Source organism: Plectropomus leopardus, chromosome 5 (assembly GCF_026936395.1).
Source record: "Plectropomus leopardus strain MGB_pleo_1.0 chromosome 5, ASM2693639v1, whole genome shotgun sequence".
In the NCBI taxonomy this organism is placed as follows: Eukaryota; Metazoa; Chordata; class Actinopteri; order Perciformes; family Serranidae; genus Plectropomus; species Plectropomus leopardus.
The window spans coordinates 38728341-38751421 of NC_142180.1; the positions used below are offsets into that span (position 1 = coordinate 38728341).

At 40.8% G+C, this 23081-nt stretch overlaps 1 protein-coding gene across 1 annotated transcript; it reads left to right on the forward strand.

Moving 5' to 3' along the window:
• Positions 1-4097: 4097 nt before the first annotated feature.
• On the forward strand, positions 4098-22301 carry LOC121941212 (uncharacterized). The gene is made up of 5 exons (XM_042483955.2): positions 4098-4567; positions 13503-13599; positions 17586-17739; positions 17820-17977; positions 21401-22301. Coding segments are annotated over exons 1-5 (738 nt in total). The 5' UTR covers positions 4098-4240; the 3' UTR covers positions 21403-22301.
• The last annotated feature ends 780 nt before the right edge of the window (positions 22302-23081 follow it).

The window sequence follows — 23081 nt, forward strand, 5'->3', positions numbered from 1 at the left end:
TGTGTGTGTGTGTGTGTGTGTGTGTGTGTGTGTGTGACAGAGAGGCAGTCCCTGCTTTCTTGCACTCGGTCTTAAAATATTGGCAAAAGTCTGTAAAACATGATGACATCATATCTGTCACATGACATCAAACATGTTTTGAAAATCTGACACATCGATGCAAATTTTCAAATTATTTAAAACGTCCTGAATGATGTTTTAACAGCTCAGCTAAACAAACTATTACAGATGGGACAAAGAAAGCACTAAATTCTCACTTTTATTTTGCATTTTTGCTTAAAAAGTAACAAAATGATTTGGTTATTTAAATAGTTGAATATAAATTGACTCTTAAATCTTGTAGCTGCAGCTCTATTTCTTCTTTAATAGGTGTTCTTCTTTTTCCTCTGTGGGGTTTTATTGTAGATGTTTTTTTTCAGTGTTACATTGCTGCCACCCTCCGGAAGTATTCTGTCACTGCATTATATTCATGTTAACCCTTTAGGGTCCGCTTTAATAGCTCACGCACCCATATCGCTCCATGCACAAAATCAAGCTTTAAAAATGATTAAACATTAATATGATTTTCTACTTTTACTTATTGTAGGAGCTGAGCTGGAAATTCACTGATTACACTCAAATACACAATCTGGACTACATTTAGGACACATGCATCAACACACACACAGTTATCACAACAGGAAGAAGAAAAGAGACTAAAATAAGACAAACAGCCACTAAAGTGTTAATAGATTCTCATTTCTGCGTGTTTTGTGTGATGATGAGGTGTGTGTGTGTTGTGTCAGCAGAGGGCAGTGTGACACACATCGCTGCTCTGACTCCAGTCTGAAGGATGAAAAGATGAAAAGATGAAATGATGAATTGATAAATGAGGCGGTGATGTGTGATGAAGCGTTCCGGCCTGATGGAGGCGCTGCAGTAACCGCAGACGGACGGCAGACAGAAATAGTTTTAAAATGTGGAGATTTGTGGAGGGAGTGTTTCTGCAGCACTGATATAAATCATCAGACACTCCCTCCTCTGTTGAAACGCTCAGATGTTTGTCAGCAGGATCTCTGACTCCTCTGGAAACAGAAACAGATCATTTCTGTCAGAGCTGCTGATGCTCCGCCGTCAGCCGTCACGCAGCAGCGCCCAGGTCGAACAAGTACTCACTTAGTACTGGTACTTCTTCCACTACTCCAACAGTATTATTTCATCAACTGTTGGATAAAGAACTAATCATATATTTTGATATTTGTTTAACCCTTTAGGGACTGTTTGTCTCCTTCCTGTTGTGATAACTGTGTGTGTGTTGATGCATGTGTCCTAAATGTAGTCCAGATTGTGTATTTGAGTGTAATCAGTGAATTTGCAGCTCAGCTCCTACAATAAGTCTAAAATACACTGTGGAAACTAAATAGTTACATTCAGACTGTTCAGGTCCAAAAATGCTCCATTGAAACCCATTCAAACTGACATTTTTGATCCCACAGCCATCAGAGCAGAAAAACAGGACTTGTATTATTTCTGGGTGTCATTCTGGGCTTTTGACTCTGAATTTGTCATTTTGACTATTTTCCACCTGATGAGGTCATTTTGACCATATTTGGCATATGGAGGAAATACATGCTATTTCCACTAGGTGACCTGTCACAGTCAATGTAGCTGCTGATCACTGACATATCCCAGACTGTCAGCAGCTACACTCACACACTGACATATCCCAGACTGTCAGCAGCTACACTCACACACTGAGGAGGAGCACACTCAACATCAATATTTTTAATCTAAAAACATCGTGGCATCATGACAAAAACCTGGCATTAAAGGGTTAAAATCCTGAAAATGAAATGAATATATAATATTTATGATTAGGACTGATGATGGTTTGAAAAATTAACTGAATGAAAGTGAAAATAATATTAATGTGCAATCATTTTTAAAGCTTGATTTTGAAAAGTGCATTTTGTACACAGAGTGGTGTGAAAGTGGTCCCTAAAGGGTTAATCACTCTTTGGTGTCTTTTAGCGACTAGAATAATTATTAATTTACAGCCCAACTGTTTAAATCCCCCCCATGTGACGCTTTAAAGGAGGGAATAACCCACATTTTGACTAATTGTCTGTGATAAAATAACACAGACAGAGAGACACACAGACAACGGAAGAGGACAGAGACGGACAGACACACAGACAGAAGAAGAAGACAGAGACACACAGACAGACCGACATAGAGCAAGAGGACAGAGACAGACAGTAATAACAGTTTGTTAGCATGTTAGCTCCTGCAGCTAATGCTTACAGTCCTGTTTGTATGATTTCCTGTCCGTCCTGTGAGGACAGTTGACCTCTGACCTCACGTGGACTCACAGACCGTCCTGTCTTTGGACAGAGGAAACGGGGTCAGAGGTCATCTGGCTGTGGGCCTCGGGGCTAAAAGCAGGTTTTCTGTGGCCACTGAGAGACAGAAAGTTGCTGCTGGTTCCTGTCTGAGTGTGAGATTCCTCTGCTGAGCACGTCCTTCATGCTCCTCCACATCTGCATGTCAGCAAACAGCTGGCAGCATCTCTAACCCAAAACACTGGGGACTGTTTGCAGCAGTCAGTTAAAATCTGATATCTGAGGTCACGTGACTTTTGTTTGGAGCCGCCAGAACCTGCTGATGTTGAAACACGTCTGTTTCCATCCAACGATAATTTCTATTTTTACAGTTTCTGGCTGATAAATGGTGTCATTTTCAGTGGTTTTTAAAGGAAACCTGCCTCCAAACCTGCATGTTTTTTTGTTTTTTTTAAATTGCCAAAATGTTTTCTTTGAAAAAAAACACCCTTTTTTTAAATCACAAAAAAAGTTTTATTATAAAATCAGCAAAAAATTGCCAAAATATTTTCTTTGAAAAAACGCCCTTTTTTTAAATCACAAAAAAAAGTTTTATTATAAAATCAGCAAAAAATTGCCAGAATAAGTTGCCGCTGTTTTCTTTAAAAATCGTGGGGAAAAATGCCAAAATTCTTCCTTTTAAAATTTGCCGAAATGTTTGTAACGAAAAGAAAAAAGCCAAAATGTTTTCTTCCCAAATCCCCCAAAATAAGAAAAAAATCACCAGAATTCTTCAAACATCAGTCCCTGAGTCATGTCAATATTCAGTTCTAATCCTGTTCTGAATTTGTTTTATTCTTTTAAATGATATATATTTTTTAAAAAGCTGTTCTATAGTAATGAAAAAGAACTGATGAGGAGTATCGAGGACGTTTCAGACGGTTTATGGTCTTTAAATTTTTTCTGGAAAAGTATAAAGGAAAATGTGTCTGAGCCCTGAATTATTATAAATATTGTAATAACAGTAGAGTGTGATCGTTCAGCCTGATGGGGTGTGGAGGAGGAGGGGTTAACCCTGAGTGAGTCAGGGGCCCTGAGCTGGCCTGGGGCCCCTGACTCCTGGCAGGAATTACAGATGTTTATATAGACATGTTGTTTGTCTGTTTCCAGGAGTCCAAGGACTGAACGTGCTTTCAGCCAATCACAGCTCAGACAGACTGACGGGGGGCGGGGCCTGTGCCAGCTGTGTGCCAGCAGCTGGCAGGAGGTCAGGAAAGAGTGAGAGCTGCTGCCGAGGAGGAAGAAGAGGAAGAATGAAGGCACGTTTTCTGACTTTAACTCTGTCTTAACTTCTGTCTCTGAGCGTGTTTTTCTGTTGTTTGTTTCTGTTTATTTTTCTGTTTTTTGTTTCTCTTCGTTTTTGTTTCTCAGCCTGAAACTTTTTGGAGGTTTGCTGCCAAAGATCCACATAGTTTCTGTTCCTGAGTTCATCCAGGTTCATCCCTGTGAGGCTGGGAAACAGAAACAGAAAGCCTCAGTGTTCACACACACACACACACACACACACACACAGAGTGCACATGGAAAGTTTCGTTTATATGTGGTGTGTGTGTGTGTGATGTTGTGACTTTCCTGTTGATCAGGCGTCCTCTCCAGGCATGATAACAGGGGCACAGAGGGGAGGAGGAGGAGGAGGAGGAGGAGGAGGAGGGTGAGGTTCAGGGTGGGGAGGCTGGGGGAGGAGGTGGAGCGGGTGAGGCGGGGGGTGTGTCCGCGGTCTCTCGCCCTGTGAGGGAGCCCCTCCCTGTGTTCCTGCCAGGGCTGAAGGGAAAGTCCAGCTCACTTGGACCTGAGAGCCTGACAGAGAGCAGCTGCTCGCTCCACAGTTCGTCTTCATCACCTTCATCTCCATCCTCCTCCTCCTCAGCCGTGCCCCCGCCATGGCGGCCGCCTCCAAGTCCTCCCAGACGGCGAAGAATGTGGTGATCGCCCTGCTGGCGCTGTGGTCCATCATCTCGCTGATTGTCATCGTGGTGTGGGCGACGTCTCCGGACCTGAAGAGCTCGGCTCAGTGCCGCGCCGAGCTGCAGGAGATGAGGGAGAAGCTGGAGGGCGCCAAGGTGGTCTTCAACAAGGACAAGGTGGCTCTGGAGGAGATGGTGGAGGCGGCGAGGGAGGAGCAGGCCCGCCAGAGGACGGAGATCCTGCTTCTGCTGGACCGCATCAACGCCACCAACGCAACGCTGGAGGAGTGCCGTCAGGAAAACGTGAGTTTGTCTCCGTGACCACAGAGTTCATTCACACAAAGATTTATGATGTTCGTCTTACAACAGGAAAAGCTCTCAGCCGGTTTCCTCTAACGCCGCTGAACTGCATGTGGAGGGTGATTATGAAATCATTTATCAGGTTCTTTCTCTTCTCTGAAGATTAATAAGATCCTGAAGGACAAACTGGTCTTTATTTCTCAGTGGAAACCGAAGGTCAGAGATTAAAAAGCTGAAGTTGAAGGTTTGAATCTGTTTGTCTTCAGCGTTTCCGCCGAAAGAGAAAACTCACAGAGCTGAGGTTGAGACATCAATCAGTGATGTATTGATAAGATTATTTATCTCATATCAGCACATACGAAGTAATCAGGTTAATCTAAACATGTTCTTGTGTTTAGATGTCACGTAAAACAAGAACAGGGTTCGTACAGTCATGAAAAACATGGAAAAGTCACAGAATTTGCAGATAGAAATTCCCAGGCCTTAAAAAGTTTGGAAAACTAAATATGCTTGAAAGTTTTGGAAAAAGTCCTGAAATTTAGTGTCACAAACCTTTATAATAACACAGGGTGTTTTCAAAAACTGTCGGAAATGTGAAAATCTCAATGATAATTTCTGTTTTTACAGTTTCTGGATGTGATAAATGTTTTGTTTTGTTTTGTTTTGTTTTTAAAGAAAATTAGGACAAAAATATTTTTCTTAAAAAAAATCGCTGAAAATTGTTAGAAAAAATTGCCAAAACCTTTAGTAACATCTCCACATTTTTTTGAAAGAAAATAATGAGTCTTAGCATACTTCCCAGCATGCACTACATTTAGGGCAGCGCCATGATTTATTTTCATAATCAATTTGTCTGCTGATCATTTGCTTGATGAATGAATTCAGTGACAAAAACACAACGCACACCAGCAACGCCCACCGGCCGCTCTGCTCCGCCCAGCGAGCTCCTCTGTTTCTGTCTGTCGCCCAGCTCAAAACGCGGCGCTGACCTCTGGTGACTTTCTTAAAACTTCTTAAATTCTCATTCAGAAGTGCTCGGAGCGGTCGCACAAAAACAGCCGAGCGCTCTGAAAAAGACGCCGGGCGCGGCTCTCCATCTTCAGCAGCATAAGCAACAAGAGAACAAGGACGCTGGCGCTGAGAAAAAAACACGTATCCAAATGACTCGTTCAATAACCAAAATATTTTCAGTTCAATGAAATATAAAACAGAGACATTGTTTAAGGAAAAAAAAGAAAAATTTTGGTTTAGGAAAAACTGTCATCGGAGATTTTTTTACATAAAAAAAGATGATAAGAAAAGGGTTTGATTGAGTATAAAAATCTATCATTACGCATGATGTTTTTAAAGACAGTTGGAAATTTGAAATTTAAAAAAATAATTTCTGTTTGTACAGTTTGCAGCTGTCTAGTCATTTAAAAAAAGACAAAAAATATTTAAAAATCGCCCACATTAAAACAAAAATTTAAAAAAAATCTAAATTCTTTCTTTAAAATGTGCTAAAAAAAATTTAAGAAAAAAAAATGTTTAAAAAAAGGAAATCACCAAAATTTTTTTTTAAATGAAACAGAAAAAAGTAAGTCTGGAGAAAAAATATTGTTTTGAAGTTATAAATCTGCAGAAAGTGCTCTTTGTTCTAATGTGAAGATCGACCATTATGTGTCTCAGATGAGTCACAAGATCTCCAATTAAAACAGAGATTATACAACAGTGATTTTGTTTTAGTTGACAACATTTTTTTAAAATCCTCCGTTTATTAGGAGCCGGTGAGCTCACATGTTTTTGGTTATTTTTATAAATTTTTGAACTCAACACCACGGTGCTCTCCACATTCCCAAAGGCATCTCAAATTACGATAACATTAATAATAATAATTAAAAATTAACAAATAATAATAATAATGATAATAAAAATGGCAAAAATTAAGATAAAGAGAAAATAAAAGGAAAAACAAACAAACACCATCTTTACCGAAAAATGCAGATACATTAAGAAAGATGACCAAGTTCTCTCAAACCATCATCTTTCTTTTCTAAGGGTTAATGTTCGGCGCTGCGTGACGGAGTGCGGTTTGTCACTTATCCACTGCTCCAAAATACATCTAACCAGGAGAGGCCAGATTCACAGGGCCGGTGGTTTAGAGGGCAGGCGCGAAGAGGCCTGGATCTCTGGCTATTCTTACTGAAATCATTTGGCTGAATTCCTGAGCAGTATTACTCCAGAATTTTGAGATCCTACGGCCTTCCCAAAAATTGTGAATGTGTGTCCCAACATGCGTGAGCTCAGGTGTTACCTCTGGTTGAACGTAGCAGCAGGTTAAATGTAAACATCAGACCCGACCAGCATCTCTTCACCAACAGCTGCCGGACTGATTTTCTTTTACACAAAAAAGTGACAAACCTCCATTTCGACGCCGTGGCTCGTGTGTTCGTAACGAAACAACAGCAGATGGAGGAGAGGATGTGTCAAGATAAAATCCTATTTTTTTACAGTGTAATGTTGGCGCCGTTTCACCAAACTGATACTGAAAATAGCCTCATTTTTAGTTCAACTGCCAAAATTGAAAGCAGAGCCACCGGCGCGGCCCCACCCGCCTCACCAAAACACTAACAGCTTCCATCTGTCCCCCGAAAACAAACAGAAAAGCCTCACTCAGATCAATGAATCACATTCATATAAAAAAAAATTTTTTTTCTAAAAAGCTGGTTCTTTTAAAACCTCCCGAGGCTGATAAACGGGCTCGACCTGAAGCCGTGTTTGTGTTCCTCGACTTTCTCTCTGAGTTATTGTGTGAAAATATGGTACGAACAGAGAGCGATTCTTCTCTCCTCCTCCTCCTCCTCCTCCTCTTTACTCCAGTGTTTCCATTTTGGGAGGCTTTATATGTTTCCCTCCAGTTGAAGAACTTTGATTAGTTTTTTGCTCCCAGCAGGCTGAGTGTTTAAACTGTGAAGAGTTTCGCTGCTTCCAACATTTCCAGCTTCATTTCTTAGAGTTGTTGGTTGGAAAAAGTGAGTGTTTGCCTTCACCCCCCGGTGGTTCGTCCTGACTCATTCCTCCTCTCCTCGCTTCACCTCTGGTCCACTCCTCCCTCTCCGCTCCCTTTCGTTTTGTCTGACTTCTCCCCTCCTGACTTGTGCTCGTCCTGTGAAAGCCTCAGTATTTGCTGGAGGGAAACTCTCGCCTCATCGCTGTGGATTCTGGAATATTCCTTTTATTTATAGAAACACAAAGTGTGCAAACACATGAAGCGTGTTCCTGCTAACAGAGGTGAAACAAGTACTCCAGCTGGAACTACAATACCCAGAATTCACTGCACATTCTGACCATGCAGCCCAATAACCAGAAAAAAAATTGTATTGTATGTGTCTGCAAACCATGATACATCTGTACTTTTTTACACAGCGGATACATTGAAACTGTAGCAGCACTGTGGTCAACGTTTGGGCACATTCAGGCACAAACGCTCAAACAGGCCACGGTCACGAAAACATGTTTTGGTATAAAATATCCGGGTTTAGAGGCACAATCCGCTGTGTCCGAAATTTAACTTTCCTAATGACGGGCTGCAGTAACGGGTCGGATAAAAAACATCCACCAGCCAAAACATGGCAAGTGAAAGTTTCAAGTTTATTTCAAACATACATATTTTTACTGCTTATTAGGTCTGACCTTGGTATTTAACCCTTTGAAACCGGAGTAAATTGGCTTGATTTCTTTGGAAATCATGGGAAGAAGTTAAAAAAAAAAAGAAGCAACCCCAAAAAATGGAAAGAAATTAGTAAAAGGTGCAAAAACTTTACTGGAACATTTGTGGGGAAAAAATAAAAATAAAACAAAAAAGATGGATAAAATGACCTGGAATAAGTGCTTAAAAACATAATTATGTTGAAACATATTTTCAAATATGTAAGTGTGATAATTCTGAATATGCTTTTCCTTAGCTTTTTCTTTTGACAGACAAGATCATTTGATAAATCAACTAATTTCTTGCAATTTGTGGAACATCTGTATTTATGTATGTGTATATATATATATGTATATCTAAAGGCCTTTTTAGAGAGACGCCCTGATATCATTTAACCCCTTCAGCTCATAGCTTCTCTGCTCAGCCGCCACACTGCTGCATTCCTACAAAATAAAAGCCTCATACGTGAGCTCGGTAACTGATTCCACCTGCTGCTGCGACGCTGAGTGGATCCACCTGAGCTCCAGCTGCTGATCACCTGACCTCAGACACCGCGCCGCTCGCTGTAACCCGCTGCATGCTGGGTAGATATTGGAGTTGTTTCTTTTGGAGCGGACAGATGAACACGGAGCGACTCTTCAGCTGTGAAACTCGTGAAGCACGTGTGATATTTGCAGGCGTCCTGTGAGATTCAGACGGAGTGACTCTCTCTTTAGTTTCGGGTCACCGGCTGGTATTGATCTGCAATCGGTTTGGTCTGATCTTTTTATCTCTTAACCCTTTGAAACCTGGACATCACTGTTCTTGTGCTGCTTTGAGATGCATTTCACACGTATTGAAATGTTTCAGCCCTGAACAGATTGGATCGTTTTCTTTCAAAATCATGATAAAAAAAGACAATAAGCAACTTGCAACAACTACATTTGTAGATAGATGTTATTTTATATTAATTATTATATTTAAAAAAACAGCTTGGGAAAACTAAATAATTACATATATAAAATTATGTTACAGGATTCTGATTTTTTTTAAGCACTTTTTTCAGGTCATGTCCTTGTTTTTTACTTTTGTTGCCAATTTTAGGGATTTTTTTTTCATTTTACAAATTTCTTGCTTGTTTTCTATAACATTTCTATAATGGTTAGAGAGAGACTGCGCTGCTGTCCTTTACCATCTGGTTCCATGTGAACGCAGCATTACTTCCTTCCTGACCTCTCTCCTTACGTTCTTCCATCCTCTTTCCTCCTTCCTCTCCTCTTTTCTTGCATCTCCTTCCTTCCTTCCTTCCTTCCTTCCTTGCAGCAGTGTAGAGTTGACTGATCTCAGGTTTTTCGGTGGTGTGATTGACAGTTTTCGCCTGTTGGCGTGGGGTCTGAAGCAGCTGAGCTCATTAATTAATCACTGCTGCTTCCTGTGTGTCACTTCCTGTTGCACAGGTGTTCAGACGGTTTCGGTGGCGAGAAAAATCCCCAAAGACTTCAGAGTGAAAGAGAACGGCCTGTTTTCAGACTGCAGAGAGCTCACCGAAAATAAAAACAATATTTTATCATAACTGCCAATACTTTCACTGCACGGTTCTTGAAGATGTTTCCATGACTCCTTGAGGAGATGTGAGCAGGTTTCGACGGGGTACTAGTGGTCCTTGAAGGGGTTTCACTGGTGGGAAATGATTTCCCAGGGGCCTTTAAAAAGGTTCATGTTCCAGGTGTCCTTGGTTGAGTCCCAGTGGTCCTTGAGGATGGTGCAAGGGTCCTTAAAGATTTTCTGCGTGTTTTAAGTCCTGGGAGTCTTTGATGAAAGTGTCATATTGGTCCTGGAGTATGTTCCAGGGAGGCTAAACGATGCTCCAGGGGCTTCTTGGAGATCCAGGAAGTCTAATGGTTCTGGAGAATATTCTAGAGGTCCTTGGGAAGGTTTCAGTGGTCCTTGATAAGATTCTAGTAATGCTGTAAGGGTCTTTAAGGATTCCCAGGGTTCCCTGAGGTTGTTCCAATAGATTTTATTTTAAGTCCATATCGCTCAGCCCTACGTTGTTTCCTCGTCCGTGTCGGTCTGAATGGTGAACGACGCCACGTCTGGTGCCAAAACGTGCGTGCATATTTTTGATGACGTAGGCTGTTAGTACTATCAGTACTTGGTGTGTGTACTCGACGTGTTGTTGTGGTATCAGGAGCGTTTCGGGTGGTGCCGTGTGTTTGGACTGTTCCTTTAAGTGCAGACTGTGTTTAAAGAGGCCATCTAACTTTAAATGCTGCGTTCAGTGAAAGGAATGTTTCTAAAAGCCGTTCTCAGCCGTCCTGCTTTCAATCAGCTGCTCAGCTGCGAGAGCCGACAGCAGCTGGCAGCGCCGTCGGCCCGTCAGCACCCACAGGGTCCTCCACGTGTTTGAGCGTTAACAAACGGTGAAGGAGGTTTTCAGAATCTGCTGGTTTCTTGTTAAACGTGTTGTTGAGGAGCTGAATCTCAGTTCTCACATGCTGGAACGTCCTTGAACGCACCAAAACCATTACGCAACCATTACAAGTTTGCACAAAAACTGAAGCGATATTTAGTAAATGTGATAAAACTCAACATGGAGCTGACTGTGTTTCCACTGACTGATGTCATGTGACGTCTCCTCTGGTGATAACATCCCAGTAACCATGGCGATGGATGTTCAAAACATCAGCAGCTTTATTTCTATTGCAGCCACCGCACTAGCCGTCATTATTTCAATCCAAGGCCACGTAGGCGTGTTATGGAGCCGTGATGGAAAGGCGAGCCCCTTATGAGGGGCCCCCGTATGAGGGATTTCTGGGAGATGTAGTCCACGATTTCACAGAGGAATTGTGGATTCAAAACCTCGGGATGATCCTGATAATCCCTCATTCGTCTTCTGGGTCTGCCACGGGACAAACTACCTGTTGGAGGCATTTCAGTTGGTGGGTTGAGGGTTGATGGAAACCTGCCTTGTGTCGTGACCCGGTCTGGCGGGTGCCGGGCGAATAGGAACTGGTGTTGTATTTTGACCGGGTTTTGGTACCCAATAGGGGTCAACCAATGTAGTCTTTTTAGGGCAGGTACGGAGTATTACGAGCTAATGAGACCGATACGCTTTTACAAAAAAACTGAAAATCTTTGTCAATATTTAGAATTTGGAATATAAGAAAGTCTGTGTTTACATGCCAAAAGTTTAATTAATACTGAAACCTTCAACTTCACATACAGAAAGTTCCCAGGAACCTTTTTATAAAGTCGAAATTTCAATGAAAAAAGAATAAATAAAAATAGCTCTCTGATCTGTTTTACAAAATCAAATTTGCCTTCACGCTGACACTTTCTCTGCACGTTTTAATTCGTCAGTTTTATGGGCGATCATAAAATAAAACGCAGATACAGATGCCGGATATTGGCTCCAATAATCGGCCAGGCTGATCGTCTGTCGACCCCTTGTACCCAAACCTGTTTATGAGACGTGATTAAGCGACCGTTTCGTTCTCGTTCAGTCGTCTGACAACAGAAACGGAAAACAAGTTTCAGATGAATTTGAAAACACAGATTCAGGCTGACAGAGGTTCAACAGGTCGACACTATTATCGCTGCGTTTTTTTACTTCTTTGTGTCCAAGATGTTTAAATTCATACGCAGGAGGTCTCAGACCGCCGTCTGACAGGACTTTACCTCAGGGAGCTGGTCTGACAAGATTCTGGTTTTTAAACCTGATTCAGACCAAAGCTCTTGAGCTGTCGGTTACAGTCGAGCAGAGGTCTGTGGAGGAAGTGAAACCTGCCATCAGATCCGTCTCTTTTAGGACTCACATTCAGCTCACTTGTTATGAGGCTTCAGTTATGAAAAAAAAAGCTCCTCAGTTTTTTGGGGGACCCCTGAAACTCCCTCAGGGACCCTGGAGGGTCCCCGGACCGCAGCTTTGGGACAAACGTTGGCTGTGATGAAAAGTTAGAAAGAACAAAGACAGAGTGATGTAACAGGAAATGTCTCCCTCCCTCCTCTTTGTTCTTCAGTGCTGGTTCATATGAAAACTAGTTGAGCCCTTTTTTAACCCTTTGAAACCCGAGCAAAGTGCTTTCTGTCAGAAACACGAGAAGAGGCCGATGAGCAACGAAAGAAGAAATCACCCAAAAATTAGCAAGAAATTATTCAAAAGTACAAGAAAATTACCAGAATTTTTAAAGTTAAAAACAAATGGCCATTACACATTTTGCCCCGGCTTAATTGAAATCGTTGTCTAAATCTACTGATTTCTTGCAACTTGTGGAACATTTCTCACCAAGTTGCCCTTTTTTTTTTTTTTTCGAAAACATGGAAAGGAGAAAACAAACTATTAAAACAGAAATGACACAAAAAAATTAGCAAGACATCAGGTCAAAAAAGAACAAAAAAAGAGAAATTAAGTTACAAAAAAACAAACAAGGCATACAAGAAACCGAGAAAATGCTTGAAATATATTATATTATTTTATATTATTATTTTAAAATTCTGTAACAATTTTTTCAAATATGTAAAGCAAGTCATTATATATTTGGCCATGTTTTTATTTTTATTTTTCGGTCTGTTTTTGTATAATATTTTCTTTATTTCCTTCTTTACATGTTTGAAATAACTGAAATCAAATCAAATATTTGATAAGAGTTATAAATATAGTTTTTTACTAATTATTTTTTTTTAAATGGCCTTGAAAAAGCCCTTAAAAATTAGAGTAATTCTGTAACATAATTTTAAATGTATATTAATGATAGCATTTTTTTTCAGCTCAGACACAAAAACAAGAAAAAGAAAGAAAAATTTGGAGAAAGTTCTTCAAAATTATAAAAAAATTCTCTAACATAATTTTAAATATGTAATGATAATTATACATCAAGTTTTTTCCCCAGCTTTTAAAAAAAGAATTTTCTTAATCTAGTAATTTCTTGCAATTAGTGGAAAATTTCTTACCAAGTTGCCGACCAATCGCCTTTTTCCCATGTTTTTGAAAGACATCACACCACTCAGGGGTCAAAGGTTAAACATACTTGTTAAAGGCGTCTGAATACAGCACAAGGAAAATGATTTGGCTCCAGGTCTGAAAGGGTTAAAGACAAAATGAGTATCTCACTGTAATATTTCACAGATATCTGCTTTTAAATGACACTCAGTGTGATTGTCGGCCCGCCTCGGTAACGTGTGTGTGTGTGTGTGTGTGTGTGTGTGTGTGTGTGTGTGTGTGTGTGTGTGTGTGTGTGTGTGTGTGTGTGTGTGTGTGTACACGCTCAGGCTGTGCTGAACGGGAACATCAGCGTGCTGCAGGAGACGGTGGAGGAGCTCCGTCAGACCGAGGCCAACCTCACGGCTCAGATCCGCCTGCAGGAAGGTAGGAAAAACCCCATCACTGCCATGAAAGGAGACTTTCTCAGGCCCGCCACCAGCGGTATTCTTAGCTGCATTTTCCACCCCTGTTACCATGACGACCAGTGAGTCAGAATAAATAAATACACACGATTGGTTGGTTTAAAAAAATACAACAGGAATGTGTTTTCTGCTCCGAGAGAGGGAGACTCTAATTATCAGTCAGAAACCACAAATATAAAAGTTTCAGCTACAGAAGGAAATAAGGAACCCAGCTGAGGGAAGGAAACAAGGAAACATAAGGAGGAAGGAGAGCAGAGATCAGTGAGAGGAAAAAAGGAAAAGTTCAGGAACTCAAGCACTGTTTGATCATTTCTGCAAACAAAACTAAAGAAGAGTTTGCAGTAGAGTAGAGTGAAGTATTAGTACTTTTACTGCAGTAAAAGATGAGTACTTCCTCCCCCTCTGTGTTGTGGTTGCCGTGTGACGGCTCTGACTTGTTAAAAGTCGCTGACCGTCTGCAGTAGATTCATGTTTCTTTTATGAAAACACACAGGCTTGTCTCTACAAACACTGAAAGAAACTAAAATCATCTCAGCAAACTGACCTCGGATCAGATGTTAAAGTGATAGTTGTGGATTTTTGAAGTGGGGCTGTAAAACCCCAAAAACCCAACGCAGTATCAATCGAAGTGGACGCTGTATTTCCAGTGTTTTCACTGCTTTACCTCACCGTCACACAGCCTTTTCTTCTGACGCTACATTTCTCATCAGCCGTTAGCAGCTATAAACAGCCGTTAGCACCTGTTTAGCAGCCATTAGCAGCTGTAAGCAGCCATTAGCAGCTGTAAGCAGCCATTAGCAGCGGTTAGCAGCCGTAAGCAGCTGTTAGCAGCCGTATGCAGCTGTTAGCAGCCGTTAAGCAGCTGTAAGCAGCCGCTAGCAGCTGTTAGCAGTGGTAAGCAGCTGTTAGCAGCTGTAAGCAGCTGTTAGCAGCTGTTGCATAATCAGACTTTTTCTTTACGTTTTTTGGCATTTCTGTTATAGAAAATTTTTGGCTTTTAGGCACAAGAAATTAGTAAAAAAAAAAAAAAAGTTGTAAGAAAAACAACTAAGAAGTGCTCAACATTGGAAAACAAATTAAATGTATGATTTAGATGATTCTTTTCTGTACATTTTTTCGTTCTTTTTTTAACATTTTGATTAAAAAAATCAGTTTTTTTCTTGTCACCTTTTGCTAATTTCTTGCAATTTGTGGGACATTTCTTAGCAAGTTGCTCCCCATTTTTTCAAAAGAAATTAAAAAAGGTTTCAAAAGGTGACAACTTTTCTGTCCTGACATGAGACGCAGTGAGCTACTGGTGTGTTTTTTTTTTAATTCCAGGGTGTGATGAATTATTTAGTGTATTTTCCTTGAGTAATGTTGTCCAGCAGCAGCGGCGGGGCGGGAACAGGAGCCTGATAGGAAGTGCAGAAAGTCTTTAATGAAGGTGACTTCCTGCTGTGAATAGTCGGAGGGAAATGATGGATTCCTGCGAGCAGCAGATATGAGAGACGCATTGTGTTTGTGTGTAACAGGCAGCTGCTGATAAACATCGCTTGCTGTTTAATGTGAGCCGTGTGGAACCAGTGACTCACAGACCACTTCAGACCCGTTTATTAACCGCAGCGAAATATCCAGCTGCACGACGCGCACCAGCATCAGGTTAAAGGAGCACTTTATTTCACGCCGCTCGTGTACCGTAGCTCCAGCTCCAGCTGCATCGTTTACAGGTGCACCTCAAAAATGACGACATTGAATTTCCATCAGTTATTTAAGAAAGTGAAATTTTAATATATTCTGCACTCATTACAGAAACCAAAATGCTCAAGCGTTTTTCTATTTTAATTTTCATAATATGGCCTACAGCTAGAAAAATGTAAAAAAAAAAAAAAACATATTTCAAAATATTAGAAACAGAAAATGTGGAACATGGAAAAATCAGCAAAAATGGAAAAAGGAAATTACCAAAATGTTTTATTTAAACATCTAACTCTAAGTTTTATTTACGTATAAGTGAATTTATGTTTAATTTAAAAACCAACAAAAACTTCAAAATTGCTAATTTAAAGAAATAAATCAAAGATCACCAAAAAATAAATAAAAAGTCGCCAACACATTTTCTTTACACACCAGTCCCAAAGTTATATTTGGATATTCAGTTCTAATCCTGTTCTTCTCTTTTTTTCTTTAATAATATTTATTTAATAAAGCTGTCACACAGTAATGAAAAAGATCATCAACGAGTATCAACGTTCGTTTCAGAGAATGTGAGCTCTTTAAAATTTGCCTCAAAGTCCTGGAAAAGTCCTGGAAAGTTATAAGCACACTAGCTCAGACTTGTACTAATGTCACCTGGAGCACCTGCCTGACCTCACGGCAGACACTCGGTGAGACTCGAGGACTGAAACTCGTCTCTGACGGTGTGACATAAGACCAGTTTTTCTCAGGTCAGGTTGTTGATGGAGGAGCTTTAAAATGAAACAACACTCACAGTCTGATCTGTTTGATTTCATTTAAGTATTTCATTTTTTCAGCAGTGAGGCTGAATCTGATCCAGGATCTGGTCCAGGATCTGATCCAGGATCTGCTTCCAAACACACTAAAGAACAGAAAACATGAGAGCTGGCAGCGCCCATCATTCCTCACATAACACTGACGTCAGTGTGTGATAACACACACCGTCTCCTTATAAGTTCATCCAGGAGTTGATCTGAACTCTGATTCTCACTGATTACCCCTAGTTACTGTTGCTATGTTGGACAACTCTCAGTCAACAGTGTCCCTGCATCAGAGCGCGGACAGTCCAACGCAGGCGAGACTCGCTCCTCAGCTGCAGCTTTAACCCCCCCCCATACATGACGGAGGACGGGCCGAGGCTGTCCGCTGATCTGGGGTCAGACTCAGCCTGTGAGCACTGAAGCAAACCTGTTTTCATCACACAGCTGCATCGCAGAAAGTGAGAATATTGTGGAAAAGTTCGGTCACTTCTGTAAGAAAGTGGCATTTTAATCACACACATGAACGCACTAACAGTGTGCAGACTGAGAGAGCAACACACACACACAGACTGAGACCAGCTACAACACACAATCATTTAAAATAAACGCAGATACTCTGAAGTAAAATGACCCAAAACATCATAACACAGCAAGATACTCGGAGATACTTTTTTTTCAGAAATGTGGATACTTTAAAATGAACTGATACTTGTGTACCATGAAATACTGAGAAACACTGAGACAAGCAGAACATTAAAGGTCGGAGTCGGCGTGGGTTGAAAACTACCTCCGTTGCAGCATGATACCCCTAAAATGTTATTTGTGGAAATGATATTTGTGCCGCTGAGTTTGTGAGTCTAAGAAAACGTTCGATAAGAGCGAGCGTTAGTGTGAATATCAGTTCTTGATACGTCAAGTTAAAAGTTGCAGTGATGTTTCTCTCTATACCAGTCTCATGTCCCAGAAATGACCAGGTCAGAATTTACCGTTTTATACACATGCCTACATTAATATTTATACATATACATATTAATGTAGGCGTGTGTGTGTGTGTGTGTGTGAACACCAATAATTATTATGATAGTGGAGAAGAAAAAAAACAGAATCAGACATAGTCTGATGAAAATTGTGCTTTAATCATCTGACTTTATTTCTTCTGCTCAGTGATAAAAGGGTCATCTCCCACTGAACTCTGGGAACTGTAGTCTTAAAACACAGCTGCACTCACAGGTGGTGACCACAGGGGGCGCCAAACAAAAAACACCTGCAATGTTCATTTATGTTATTTATTAAAAACGTAATCGTAACGTAATAATAATCGACTGAAAAATAAACAGTCTGGTCTCAGATTTAAAAAATGTTTTTGTGTGTGTGTTTGTGTTTGTGTGTGTGTGTGTGTGTGTGTGTGTGTGTGTGTGTGTGTGTGTGTGTGTGTGTGTGTGTGTGTGTGTGTGTGTGCACGCGTGCTCAGATCGCATCGAGGCCCTGGAGCAGAACGTGACGCTGGCTGGACTTCAGACCGAGTCCTGCGTCAGTCTGAAGGCGGCTGCTGAGAGTCAGATGCTGGCGGCTCAGAGTCAGACCAGAGCCTGCGAGTCCCAGCAGCAGTACCTGCAGAAGCAGCTGTGAGTCCACATCTGGCATCATGCGCTGTTTTTGACTGATAGGTTATCGATGGATGATGCAGCTCTGTGTGTGTTTACAGTCAGAAGTGTAAAGACGCGGAGCCTGAACCTCCTCAGGAGAAGCAGGAGCAGCAGCAGGACGCCTCCTCCAACAAACCGACCGACTCCTCGCCCTCGCTCCTCTGTGGCGCTCCGGCACTGATGCTGCTCCTCTGCAGCGCTCTGCATCTGATAACCTGTGAGTCCCAGAGACACGCCCATAATCACTCACACACGGCCGTAAATCACACCTGACACGACCAAATCCAGCAGAAACCACAAAACTCCAACACATCATCCACACTGCCAAACTCTGACCTCAGCTGAGACCTAAAACCTCGTTTTATGTATTTTACATTTTTAAAGTCAGTTATGCAGTCTGTCCATGTCCTAAAATTCATATTATAATATACAGGTGCATCTAAAAAAACGGAATATCATGAAAAAGTTCAATTTTCTTTCTAATTTAATTAAAAAAGCTAAAGTTGATATGTTGTGGATTCGTCCCATGTAAATCAAAATATTTCAGGCCTTTTTTTCTTTTATTTTGATGATTATGTCTTAGTTCCCATAGCTCACGAGAATCAGAAACCCAGAATCTCAAATTATTAATATTATTAATATTTCCTAAGATTGTTCAACAAGTGATTTACAGCACAGAAATGTCCAACAAGCAAAAGTCTCTTCATTTTATATATATATTTATATATATAATTCAATATATATCAGGTTGCTTTGATAGCGGCCCTCAGCTCCTCTGCTTTTATGGGTCGGGTGTTTCTAATATTTTGAAATACGTTCTGTTTTTGGGGTATTTTTGGAAATGTGTTGTGAAGTACGACACTGAGCCATCAGCTGTCTCTCTGATAGTTTAATTCGGGCGTTTTCAAACGGACCTCTGCTCTCTCCAGTTTGAGACGACACAAAAGGAAAAAGGGCCCGGAGGAGATGAGGGATAAAGACATTATCTTCACCTGCTTACAGTTTGTCCTTCAAACAGGACAAAGACAAACAACGATGTGGTTTATCACACAGTATTCGTCATCACGCGCAGTCCAGAGAGAACGAGGATTTACACCAAAACATCAGCTCGCGGCGGCTCGTCAGAGGACACTAGCGATGTGATCAGACAGAGAGTCTGCTTATTATGATACAGAGAGACGATGATGAGAAATGGGAGCTCCCATTACAGGGTTTTTTAAAAATATATATTTTTCTAGCTTTGGGTCATATTATCAAAATTAAAATGGAAAAATGTTTGAACATTTTGGTTTATGTAATGAGTCTAGAATATATAAAAATAACACTTTCTTAAATAAGTGAGGAGATTCAGTATTCACAGTATTCTCAGCTCTAACTGTGTCAGAAGTGCAGAGTTTCAAAGGAAATTTATCGCCTCATTTCAAACTGCGGACACGGACTACTGTTCTTTTAACTTTACTAACTAACGAACGAGAGTCACAGCGGCCTGACGGACGCTCCCTCCGCTGACGGTCCCTCCGGTCTGTGTGTCCTCCTCGTCTGTAACCTCACCTGTTATTCAGCTCAAACAGCAGTTTGGTGTCAGCAGTGTCCAGACCACACAAACATTTACAAATGATTTTGTCTGGGACAGTTGGAGGACGGAGTCTGTCCCAGACAAAATCAACACATCAATATGTTGACCTTTACGCTGGCGCCCTCGTGTGGCCCCCAAGTAAGAAGACACAGGAGGGCCATGCAAAGAGTCCCAGCTGGCAGCAGAGGAGGCAGCAGCGCCACCTGCCGGTCGCAGTGAGTCACTGCAGGAACTTCAGTGCGGACCGCTTCACTTCACAGCAACTTAAAACACACCTGAAAAACGAGAAGCAAACACACGCTTTAATGGAAGATATACTGAATTTTTAAAAACAGTAAAAATATGAAAAAAATATTTTTTTCTCAAATATATTTATTGATTTTTTCCTTTTTTTTCAACAAATAATATAAAATATACTGAATTAAAAACAATGGCAAAAATATTTAATTTTTTTTTCTCAAATATATTTTTTTGACTTCTCCTTTGTTTCAAGAAATAATATAAAATATACAGAATTTTAAAAAAACAGCAAATTTCTAGCAAATTTGAAATATGCTGATTTAAAATAAAGCAAAAATACAAAAAAAATTATAAATATATTTTCTTTCTCAAATATATTTATTTTCCTTTTCTTCAACAAATAATATAAAATATATTTAATTTGGAAATACTGCAAAAATATGTGTATTTTTTTTATTATTGAGTTCTTCATTTTTTCTTTTTCAACAAATATGAAAACACACAAACACAAAGGTAACACACAGCTCAGGGCAACATTGGTCTACACAGTTCATATATTTTGAATAAAAGGTAACCGATGTGTATGATGGAGCGAAGAGAAAAATCCAGTGTTAAGAAAAGATTATTCTTTTACAGTAAACTGACAACCGATGACAAATAAAGGCCAGAGCACAGCATTACAGACCTAGTACAAAAACATAATATACTGTATATATTTAAAATATGACTTCACTGTCCTCACTGAAAGAAAAGCTGTGAATAATTAATGTCCTTGGAGCTATTATAACAAAAACAGACCCCATACTTTTTAATTAACTAACAAATTGATAAACACATTTTAAGTTATTTTTTTTAACTTTGCTTTAAAAAGTAATGAATAAATCTACCTTGCATGCTTTAAATCAAAATCAAAATGTACAGAGCAGTAATCTGTACTCAACATCAGTACTTCAACATATATCTGTTTGTGACTGTGTTTTTTGTGAATTAGTCACATTACTGGAACTATTATTATTATTATTTCCACATATTTATTCTAAAGATTTACGATGACAGCACTTTGAAAACATCTCAGATAAGGTGAAAAAATCATAGAATTTCTTTCATTAAATATATGATTTTCTACTTTCACTGACTAATTTTTTTTTTTGAACCAACATCAGTCCTGATCATAAACATCAGATTTTTCAAATGTCAGGTTTTTGTCATGATGCCACTATGTTTTTAGATTAATTATGGATAATTCTCAGTCTCCTCCTCCTCAGTGTGTGAGTGTAGCTGCTGACAGTCTGGGATATGTCAGTGATCAGCAGCTACATTGACTGTGACAGGTCACCTAGTGGAAATAGCATGTATTTCCTCCATATGCCAAATATGGTCAAAATGACCTCATCAGGTGGAAAATAGTCAAAATGACAAATTCAGAGTCAAAAGCCCAGAATGACACCCAGAAATAATACAAGTCCTGTTTTTCTGCTCTGATGGCTGTGGGATCAAAAATGTCAGTTTGAATGGGTTTCAATGGAGCATTTTTGGACCTGAACAGTCTGAATGTAACTATTTAGTTTCCACAGTGTATTTTAGACTTATTGTAGGAGCTGAGCTGCAAATTCACTGATTACACTCAAATACACAATCTGGACTACATTTAGGACACATGCATCAACACACACACAGTTATCACAACAGGAAGAAGAAAAGAGACGAAAATGAGACAAACTGTCCCTGAAGGGTTAATAACAAACAGTCTCCAAAGGGTTAAAGTGTGTGTTATAGTGTGTATTATTTGGTCCACAGGTGTTAAAGTGTGTTTCTGTGTTTTAGGAGCTCGGCGGGACGGCGACCTGTCGAAAACGACGAGCACTGTGATCCAGGGCGGAGGGGGCGGAGCCTGGACAGACTGAATGACTGCTGTACAAACAAAACCACAGATTGCCATGGAGACGCCGACGTGTCGTCTGATGAGTGATTGGACAGAAACTTTGCTGAGACGTTTACTGACTGATTTAAGCCTCCGCAGCTTCACCACTCTTTCTTTTTTCAATTTCTGCTTTTTACTGCAGGACGCCGCTCTGTCACATTTTAGCCTCGTAGATTTAAGCGTTCGATCCTCCGTCAGCTCTCACACCGATTCCCCCGCTGAGACGCAAAGTCCTGACAAGGGACGTCAAACAACCTGCTGCTGAGCAGACAAACTCCCAAATAACGAAGCGTTTTCTGATGGTTTTATAACATAAATTAGGAGGCCTTTCCCAGAATGCTGCTCTGCAGGTCCACAGAGACAGGAAGCTATACTGTCACAATAAGAGCTGATAGGAAATATTTAAAAAGAAAAAGACATTTCACAAGTTACCCCATTGAAATCTGGTTTCTTTTTTTTAAACATAGAAAGAAGGCAACCAGCAACTTTACAAGAAATGGCCCAAAAAAAGAGAGAAATGTTTGTACACACACACACAGCAGTTTTTAAAGAAAAAAGATTTAACTAATTAATCACCATGAAAAATCCCCAACAATTTAAGGAAAAATGTCGCCAAGATGTTTTAAAGAAAGAACCCAACAGTGTAGTTTGATGCCCCGCCCCCTCGTTATTTCCTCGTCACCTTTCTCGCCGAGTCGCTGCTGAACTTTGTCTGATCCTCTCTCGGGTTTCAGAGGGTTAAAAGCTGATTTGGTTCCAGGTGTTGAAGGGTTAACCGCTGACAGATAAACTGTGTTTTCACGAGCTGACGGATTCTCTGCTGGTTCATTAACAAGCACTCTGCAGACCGCTCCTTAAAACCACTGAGACCAGGGAGACCAGGGAGACCAGGGAGACCAGTGAGACCAGAGAGACCAGGGAGACCAGTGAGACCAGTGAAACTGGTGAAACCAGTGAGACCAGTGAAACCAGTGAGACCAGTGAGATCAGGGAGACCAGTGAGATCAGGGAGACCAGAGAGACCAGGGAGACCACTGAGACCAGGGAGCTCACTGAGATCACTGAGACCAGGGAGACCACTGAGACCAGTGAAACCAGGGAGATCAGGGAGAGCAGAGACCAGTGAAACCACTGAGACCAGGGAGACCACTGAGATCACTGAGACCAGGGAGACCACTGAGATCACTGAGACCAGGGAGACCAGAGAGACCAGGGAGACCACTGAGATCACTGAGACCAGGGAGACCAGAGAGACCACTGAGACCAGTGAAACCAGGGAGATCAGGGAGAGCAGAGATCAGTGAAACCAGTGAGACCAGTGAGACCATTGAGACAAGTGAAACCACTGAGACCACTGAGACCATGGAGACCAGTGAGACCAGAGAGACCAGTGAAACCAGTGAGACCACTGAAACCAGTGAAACCAGTGAGACCAGTGAAACCAGTGAAACCACTGAGACCATGGAGACCAGTGAGACCAGAGAGACCAGTGAAACCAGTGAGACCAGTGAGACCAGTGAGACCAGTGAAACCAGTGAGATCAGCGAGATCAGGGAGACCAGAGAGACCAGGGAGACCACTGAG